The sequence below is a fragment of the Merops nubicus genome, unplaced genomic scaffold (assembly GCF_000691845.1).
Source record: "Merops nubicus isolate BGI_N331 unplaced genomic scaffold, ASM69184v1 scaffold15614, whole genome shotgun sequence".
Lineage (NCBI taxonomy): Eukaryota > Metazoa > Chordata > Aves > Coraciiformes > Meropidae > Merops > Merops nubicus.
Window position 1 is genome coordinate 22279 of NW_008603704.1, and position 10249 is coordinate 32527.

At 39.3% G+C, this 10249-nt stretch overlaps 1 protein-coding gene across 1 annotated transcript in view; it reads right to left on the minus strand.

Moving 5' to 3' along the window:
• The window catches only part of ZFAT (zinc finger and AT hook domain containing), a gene marked incomplete at its 3' end in the record, with an annotated part of 37863 nt that overhangs the window by 18686 nt on the left and 8928 nt on the right, over positions 1 to 10249 (minus strand). Inside the window, exon 3 of the mRNA XM_008938770.1 lies at positions 6122 to 6295. Within this exon, the coding sequence (XP_008937018.1) occupies positions 6122 to 6295 (174 nt within the window). The remainder of the gene's footprint in view (positions 1 to 6121; positions 6296 to 10249) is intronic.

Below are 10249 nucleotides of genomic sequence, written 5' to 3' on the forward strand. Positions count from 1 at the left end.
TCCTGTGGGTCTTCTAGGGTGATTTGAAGTCAGAAACAGAGATATTTTAAGAAGAGGCCTTTTGGAAACACACAAGGCTACTGAAGCTTTTTGTATCAGATGGGGTACAAGCCAACTCTGTAAATAAAGACTGCAATAACTACTGCTCACTGAACTGGACAAATCTAAAAATAGCACTTTTTTGACTATTTTTTTTTTTAAATAATGCTTTCAGTTCTGTACTAAAGATTCTGCCAGTTGATCAGAACTGATCTTCCAAGTTTTCAACCTAACTGTTGCAAGAACTTCCTAACTTTTATTCTTCTTGTCACTCCCCCTCCCACAAATGCCAGGTTGTCCAGCAGGACTGCATCCCCTAAACTGCACCAGAGCAGCCCAGTGGAACAGAATCATGTCATTACAGTACAGGAGATGTGGTTCAACCAGTGGGGTCAGTATAAAGATGCTAAAACAGACATTAGACACCAGACCTGTGTTCCCACATTTGAGTATTTTAAAAAATGGAAGCAAGTTCCCCTTTATTTAGAATGACCCAGTAAAAGGAGAATAGATCTTGAACTGCTCTACATGCATGGCTACCTCCTTCAGGCCTCCCATTTCCTGAACGTGAGGCAAAGACAGTCATTAAATGCTCTGCACTCACCCTCCTCTGTGCCCTTTCAGGATGTTTAAGCATTTCCTAAAAAGACTTCTGAACTGTTTAATAGATCTTTGTGTTATCAGTGTAAAACTTTAATTACCTAAATTAGGTGGACTAGGTAAGTACTAACTCATCAGTATTTTCCATACTTGGAGTGGACAGAGGTGATCCTAGCACTACAGCCTACATTCCCTGTGCAGTTCACAGAGAGGCAAATACCTCTAAAGACCTACAGAGGGAGATTCAATCCTTCAAGCTTACTGGCAGAGTAGTACTCACAGTAGGCAACCACATCCCCACAGGTTACATAGTTTCTTCCTACCCTTAGGACACAGGGAGGCATTAAGAAACATTAGATGCCTCCATCTACATGGGCTGCTGCCTAAGCACGGGCTGCTAATGGACCAGTAGCCACAGCAATCACTGCTGTGTCATACACTAATGACTAAAGCATATGCCCAGAAAGTGAGAAACCTGGGATTTAGGCTCTATCCAACCTAGCAGGTAGTGAACCCAGATGTTCCACATCCCAGAAGAATGCCCTCAATGTGTCTTTAAAGGCAGTCACAGGCTAGGGGAAAAGTGTAAGAACAAGGCAAACAGATACAAGGCCTCATTTTCCATTAAAAACATCTTACACCATTAAAGAAGATAAAACCTTTCCTAACTGCTTCCCTGGACAACCATTTCAAGAAGGCAGAGTATACAAGTACCAGGGGAAAAGAAAAGGTCAAATGCACTGAACATTTCTTTTACAAAAATCCTTCCTCCAGCACTTTGATATCTCTATTTTAAATGCAGAATGGACTTTTACTAGCCTTCATTTATGCCTTTTGCTTTCCTCTTTTCAGTCAATATCGCCTGTTTTAAGTCAATCTGCTATAAGGGAAGCAAGATCTGAGTTCCTCATGACATTCTGACAGCAACTTCTACAGATAAGTATTACCCAGAGTGCCTTATCTCTGGCTCAAACTCAGTGAATGCTCTCTAACCTCCTACTGTCTGTCCCTTAGAAAAGTAGCTTGCCCTTCACTAGGAAGCTCGTCAATACTTTTCAACAGTCTAAAAGGTAATCACACTGGAAGGAATTATTAATAAAACAGGAAAAATCATCAACCACATTCCTACTAAACTCCATCTAAATTCTGTAAGCTTCCTACAACTTCAAGTATGTACAAAAAAAAAAGTATATAGAAGAACCAGAAAATAGTAACACAGGCAAAATTGGAAGTATTTTGTTTGGAAACAGGATACATATCTCAGAGATATCCAGCATGGAAGAGAAATGAATGAAAAAGGAATATCAGAAAGACCTCTAAATTAGTGATACTATGAAAAAAAAGTGTGAATAATCATTATTTCATAAAAGAGCAGTTTAAAGGAGTAAGTAGTCAGCAGGTTTAAAACAAAACAAGTACGTGTGCTCTCACCCTGTGTATAATTAAATTATGGAACAATTACTGCACAATGCTACAGAGATTGAAAAGATAAATGTATTCAAGAGGGATTTACACAAATTAATAGATATGCATTAAATAAGATGCAACCACCAGAGTAATCTGTCTAAATCACAGAGGCTTTACATATTAAGTTTCTTATTTCCTTCCTACAGAGATGCTGCAAGCTGCTTTTGGAGTATGATCCTGATCCAACCTGATCCAACTAGATCAATCTTTAAGCTATGGAGTTGGTTTTTTTTTTCTCCTTTCTTTAAGTTGAAGAAGAACTTCATAATGTAGGTACCTTGTTCTGTACAGGCAAAATAATTTGCTAAGAATATGAAATGAGTATTTGTTTTTTTACAAACTCTCTTTGACTGAGCATATCTTCTCAGCTTCTACAATAGCACGTCCTACGGGACGTGCTCCAAACGTGTATGACCCCTGCTGAGAGTTTCCAAAGTGAAACCAACAGAATCTAACCCTACCCATAACCCTCCATGTTCCTCATGCAAACCCACCCCTCACCCCCAAAATAAAGCTTAAAAAAAAAAAGCCAGAAGAACCTTCTATAGGCTATCTCACAATAAGGCTAAGCACATTTTTACTCTGACAAAGAAACAGAAGCACAGACCTGTGTATGGTGGGCTGAAGATTACTGTTCCTTTCAAGAGAGGTGGATATTAGCCTGGCTGAGCTAAATCAATGTGTAACCCCATGGTAACATAGATACTGGGTCAAATTCATAGAGAAAAGCTTTACATTTTCCTAATCTTTCTTAATTCCACATTTGCTTTAAATCATAATGAGGTTAGCTTCTTTTCCCTAGCCTTCCACTCAACAATATGCTCGTGATGCCTCAGAAGTGACAGCACAAGAGCTCACAAAGAGGACTGGAGCAGGGATCTGGCTAAAATCTACATCATGGCTCTCCTTCTGCAAATATAAAATTAGTTTTCTGGGTCCAAAGGACAGGAACGTGTGGCCAGGGGCTGGAGGACAAGGCTGCTCCTGTGTCAGCAACACACTGACCCAGCTAGTATAAGAAGGGGTCGTGCCAATCCTCCCCCTTCACCCCGAGAGACTCATTTTGTCACCACTTTCCCCCTTCCCACTTTCAAAACTTGTGTGACCCCAGTGTGAGACATTTTAGTATGCAAAAATGGAAGGAAAAAAAATTCTCTGACAGAGCAAATCTGTACATGTATGTGGGTATGTGTATGTATGTGCACGGGCACGTGTACATGTATTTATTTTACCAGTTTTTTGAATTGTTTCACTGCAGGCTGACACAAGCATTAGTGCAAAAAAGGGGAAGTAAACTGGGAAATAAGAGACAAGCAGGAAAGCTCCCTTGGCAACAATCTGATATTAAATCTATTCAGGTGTCTCACAAGCCCACAATCATCATTTTATGAGCTACAAAAAAGGAGTCATCTCAAAGAGAACAGCCTGTTATCAGTTTAACAGAAATGACGGTCATCAGTTCAGCTAAGTCAGGCCCCAAACAGCAAACAAACCCAATCTTCTGGGACTTCTTCCTCACTTCCCAAAAATCTCAATGGGAGAAGGCACCAAGTGTTCAGAAATTACAGCACAGAGTATAGGAGCAGGACCTTTTATGGACAGCAGTTCCTCATCAGAAATCAAGGAGAGAAAAACCTGCACAGTGTAGCATTAGGAATTCATAGCAGAAAAAAAATACAACTCCTTTTAAAATCAAAAAAATAATTAGGATCGGGAATTGAAATACCTGATGCTAATTTTGTGTATCTTCAGCTCTACCAAGAACCTCAAGAAGTCTACTACTGACCATCTTCAGAGGAACTTAACTCTTCTAGTAACAAGTTGAGTCTTTAAAATACCACAGGACTCACACAAAACAAAAATTTATATGTCCAAAGTAGAATCTCTCCTGAATCAAACAAACTGAGCGTGAATGATAAATTTGTTCCAGAAGCCTTGGTGATATAACAGAATCTAAACATTGGAAATAAATAAAAAAAACAGAAGATTGAATATTTGGCAAAGTTCACTGGTTCTTAAAAATACATTATGAAGAAAAGTATCTGCTGACCAAAACCAAGTATTCTTAGATGTACCTGTAATTGTAGTTATTCCCTCTCATCCTTAATGGTGATGCTTATGCAAAACTGTCCTACAGCTCATCTGACACCAGGCACGTGTGGTCATGAACACAGAACTCCCTCTTCAGGGTCTCTGGGTCTCTCTAGTTACAGAATCACAGAATGGCTGGGATTGGAAGGGACCTTAAAGATCATCTAGTTCCAATCCCTCTGCCATGGGCAGAGACACCTCCCACTAGACCAGGTTGCTCAAAGCCCCATCCAACCTGGCCTCGAACACCTCCAGGGAGGGGCCATCCACAGCTTCTGTGAGCAACCTGTTGCAGTGTCTCACCACCCTCATAGTGAAGAGCTTCTTCCTTACAGCTAATCTAAATCTCTCCTCTTCCATTTTGAATCCATTACCCCTTGTCCTAGCACTACAAGTCCTTGTAAAAAGTTCTTCCCAGCTTTCCTGCAGGGACCCTTCAAATACTGGCCACAAGGTCTCCTCACACCCTGCTCTTCTCCAGGCTCAACAATCCCAACTCTTTCACCTTGTCCTGTAGGAGAGGTGTTCCAGCCCCGTGATCTTCTTTGTGGCCCTCCTATGGACCCACTCAAACAGGTCCATGTCTCTCTTACACTGGGGGGCCCACAGTTGAACACAGTACTCCAAGTGAGGTCTCCCAAGAGCAGAGAGGGAGAAACACTTGCGCCAACCTGCTGGTCACACTTCCCCTGACACAGCCCAGGACGTGACTGGCTTTTTGAGCTGTGAGCACACACTGCTGGCTCGTGTCCAGCTGCTCACCCACCAGCACCTCCAAGCCCTTCTTTGCAGTGCTGCTCTCAAAACCCTGCTCGCCCAGCCTGTATCCATGTCTGGGATTGCCCCAGCCTTGCACTATGCCTTGTTGAACTACAGGAGCTTTGCACGGGCCCACCTCTCCAGCCTGCCATGGTACTTCAATGCCTGCCCAGAAAAAATTCTACCACTTCTATTCAAACTGAATATGAAGGTGTTTTTTACTTTCCTTCTAAGCACAGAGGTTATTCATAGGTGACCTCATCCAGCTTCCTCTACCAGCACAACCAGAAATGCATTTTAGCAAACAAAGTCCAAGTATAACACAGATCTCAATATCAAAAAGATATGAAAGAGCAACACAGACAATCCAGCTAGCTTTCAACCCACAGCAACAAAATAAATAATGCATTCCAGTTGTTCTGAGAGCTATAAGCAAAATAAATATTCAGAAATGTTAGCAAAAATGAAAGGAGAACAATAAAGCTACAAAGCTGAAAATAATGGACCAAACTATTAAAAAGGGATTTTGTCAGTCAGGTGAGTGAAAGGTTGGTATAAACAGGCAAATGCCAGTCTAGTTTTAATATAAAAAGTTTGAAATTATTCCAAAATCCTTTGATGAAAAGGCACTGTAGAAATTTATGAAGAGTCCTTTAATCACTATATAAGAACTTTACTTGATTTTCAAACATATATACATATTTTCTGTAAAACTCGTTGCATGCATAAATATTAAGTTACAAATATACTAAGCTGTTTGGGTTTTCATAAGCAAATTTACATTTATCATAAACACACACACAAACCAAGAGATATAATAAAGACATTACAAGGGAAAAATATTTTCCTTTTTTTTTTCATTTTCTTCTTTAAAACTATTCACAGACTAAACTTAACTGATGTTACTGCAGATAACTACACACAGATCCAGCATCTGTCATACATATGAAGAAATGTGATGGTAGTTCTGAAATTGTGTAGCTGCCAAATGCAGATTCTGATCAAGATAATCAAATAATACTGAATGCTTTTCAGATAATAAACATCCCAAACATACATTATTAAACATCCCAAATAAACATTGGGTCTTAGCCCAATGACCATTACATACAGTGTCAGCATGGACAAATCTGAGTTTGATTATAGAATTGGTGATTCTGATTACCTGGAATAGCTTCATGGGCTGTCAAAACCACACTTATAATAGGATTCTTAGCTCCTGAAACCTGTTCAGGATCCTTAGTGGGTGGAGTTTTCTCTGGTTTCTGAACTCTGGGCCTTTTTGGAGTCTTCTCTCGTTCATCTTCCTTCCTGTCAAGGTCAACGTCAGAATCATTACCTAAAGAGCAAACACCAAAAAGAATTTAACTATGTACAAAAGAAATGCAGGTAACACAGTCACTAACACTACAAGGAAATTTAGGAAATATGAATGCTACTGTAGAAGGAAACACGTTATCAACACCAGACATGCTGCACGAGTCCCTGTAAAATGGAACTTTTTTCCCAACTAAACTAGTGTAATACTTATACAAACAGGGAAAAGAGACAAAACACAGACAAAAAAAACCCAAATATTTTTAAATGGACTGTCAGAAATATTTGTATTTCTAAATGATCTTGACATTATTGTGGATTTTTTATGACAAATTGTGCAAATCTGTAGAATTTCTCATGATTTTACTATTAATGAACAAATTGTTTTTCCTCCTTTCCATATGTAATCGTTGTGATGACTTCAGAATCATTTTTCCTAGCACTGGATTCATTATCCATCTCATTTAATGGAAAGTCTTCCAACAGTCTCTCTGTATTAGGTTTTTTTCCCCACTGTTAGAGTGAATCAATAGCCTGAAATATGTTTTTCTTTTTCTGTGTTGATTCAAAAAGAATTAAGGATCCTAACTCCTAACATGCAACTCTTAATTTTGAAGGCCTGTACTTCTAAATCATTCCCTAAGTGCTGCTGTTCAGAATGTCTTCAGCCTTTTAAACTGGGTCACTTTTTGGACCTGTTAACTAGGAAACAATGCAATGGTTGTAGTCAAAACACTGATCTGAATAAAATCAGTAATCAGCTGTGTTGCTCCCTGAAGCTATTTCTTCCTTAAAGCAAATGAGGAATTTCTTATTGAAATTCTTAAAAAAAAAAAAGCTTATATATAAACATTTAGAAGCATAAAAACAGAGGGTTGCAAGTTTATATCAACAAAATTTCTTTCTATTAGATGAAGCAGTAGAAAATGCAGGCTAGAAAACAAATCTGGCAAATTATGGCATTATGCAAACATACCAAAGATAATGGGTGAGGAAAGCAAAAAACTGATAGAAGAAAATTATAAATAAACCCAGTGAATTTTTTTTCTTTTATCCTTGAATCCAAAGCAGCTGACATAATATCCAGAGTAAGTGGTTCAATGTATATTCATAGCCTGCTGTAGCTGCTCTTACTGGGAAACAATATATAAATAAAAACACAGTAAGAGTAAAGCTGAGGTATGTCTAGAGTTGTTTATGGCATGCAAGTAGCAGAAGCAGTGGAAAGATGCTACGTGGAAATGGCTGTGGTTTAATTTCAGTAACATTTTGTTAATACTCAGCTGATACCCAAATGTGTCTGTCTCCCCTGGTCTTATCTGAATGGGACAAGGGGTTAAAGAGTGCTGGCTGTTCCTCAAAGGGTTAAAGAGTGCTGGCTGTTCCTCCAGAAAATGAAGCACAAAAGCACAAACCGAAGTAGCATAGCTGGGACTGACAATGTAATTACCACCTGGATAAATGCAAACTCCTCACAAGACACAAAACCAGAAGGAAACAAGGTCTGTAGGAATTATTTTCTCAGGCATAGTGGCAGAAATGTGTGCAGTGATAGCTGTTAATGACCTGCTACTCATCTGTAAATCTGAAATTCGTATTTACAACACTTATAATGAGCAACAGCCACATAGCAAGCTGAATTCAAACACAGACAGCAAGTCATCTTCCCATGGAGTCACTTTAGAAATGTTTTTGCCTCAAGCTTCCAGTTTCTAGATTATAGAAGATTATGCTCTGCCTTGAAAGCCCCTGCTCTTCATTCCTTGATACATGCCTCTTCTCAACTACCTTTTTCTCTGTAGATTTCGATGAGTTTGGAAAATATTGCTGCTTTACAGATACAAAGAGTCTCATTTGTCCTCATTTATATTCTTAATATAGTTGTAAATTATTGATTGATCTTGAAACCACTTAACTCAAATACCAACATTTCTCTGCAACCCTTCAAAGGGATAGTTGAATACAAAGAAATATGCCATTAACCAGAAATTGCTTGTGCAGTGTTTTCTTTTGGTGTGATGCATGGGGGTGGAAGGAAACAAGCAGATTTTTCCACATTTCCTTCACAAAACAGTCTCTATTAGTTTATTATCAACAATAAAATGAATCATGGCAAATTTCACAGCAGGACCAGGCCAGCAACAGAAGAAAACCTTCTCATAAAGAATCAGAATACACAAAGGGTATAAACTGCTTATCAAAATGTTTCCCTAATGCTACTTCACATATTGTTAAACAACAAATATAAAAATGAATTGTGTTAACTGCTTTGCTTCAGTGGACAGTAAGATTTAGTGATAGGGGAAAGAAAGAAAAAAAAAAAAAGTCTGGTATACCTGTGGACAAAAGGCCAAGTCATTTTTTGCATGTTTTAGCTAAAAGGAATCCAGAACTACAGATCAAAAGGAATGGTGTGATGAGGACAACAGAATTTTCTCTGCTTGGGATCACATAATGAATTCCTAGTAGGCATGTGAACAAAATCCAAGCACCCTACTCCTAAATCCTCCTTTCCAAACATTACAAAGTAAGGATTAGTCAATTTAATGAGGAAATAAAGTGCTTGAAAACAAACATCAAAACTGTTTTACTGCCTTTTCATGTTAACCTATATATTAACTTCTGAATATTGGAATACTACTAAAACACGGGAATAAAATACAGGAAAAGGATGAACACAGATGAGTTTGTTAGTGATCCACACTAATGAATAACTATTAGTACAGTAATAATGTTGCTGTTTCATGCACACAGAAACCTTGTACACAGATGCTAAGCACTAACTATGAAGATTACAGCCATGTGGAAATATTTTCTTAAGAAATCCAAAGCTGGGAAGTACTCCAAAGGACTGAAATTCTACTTCCATCCTCTCAATTATGAGCTGAGAAGATCCAGCAACTAACAGGACTACATTCATATAAAGGGAGACCTATAAGTCATTTTAAGATGATTTATGAGAAAATGGAGCATATGCCACTCAGCACAGCCAAGCAAAGTTTCTCCAAGCAGTGAGGGTCTTTGCTCGCTCCTAAACAGGTGTATTTAGAGGAACTGCCTCACTCTGCATTTCCCTTGCTGAGCAGTCACCTTAGCACTCTGTCAGCTGGCACCTCCACTCAGCAGATGAATAACCTGACCTCCCCTGTCTAGCACCAGGCATTTTAAATGCCTCCTTCTGAGTGGGCAAGAAACAAAATGCCTCGTCTGTGCCTTCCAACATGGTTAAGAAACAGTTGTGCCTGTGTTGACCAGTAAAGCTGCTGTCCACTCCAGAGGAGTCACTGCTTCCAGAGCCCCATCAAACCAGATTGTTCATCTGTCCCTCAATTCTATCCAAGTCATTAATTGAAGGTGCTGCTCTCTGCATTCACAGTTGGAAATACAACATCCTGGAGGCACAGCTACACATACCTAATTGGCACGTTTTTAAGCTACCCTTCATTGAAATCACTATTTTTTACCCCCTGAAAGATGCTGGTATTTCATAGTAGAACGAGAGCAGCCTGGGAAAAGAGTCAACTGGCCATTGAGAAGGAAGACATGCAATTGCTTCTCCTGCAGAGACTGACATACCACTCACAGAAAGAATTAATTTAAATTAGAATCCAGCCGAGGGCAAAGCCATTTTAAACTAAGCCCAAAAGGGCTATCTGTAAGAATTATGCAGGCTCCTACTTCAGAAGCAATGAATGGTGCACTCAAAGAAGAGAATCTGTTCACTGCTGTCATCTGTCTTCCACCCAAATCCCATTCCCTAGACATCAAATGTCCTCTCTTAGATCTGCCAGACATTCAGGTACACTGCAGAGTGGGAGAGGGAGAGTGCTTTAAATAATTACCTGTTGTCTATCTCTCAAAATACACAAGTAACTTAGAGGCTGATCCAGCCCAGCAACAGCCAAAACCTCCAAGCCCATCCCATCCCAGCAGCAGAGACTGAAGCAGCTCCCTGTTCTGGCTGTTCCGCAGGGAT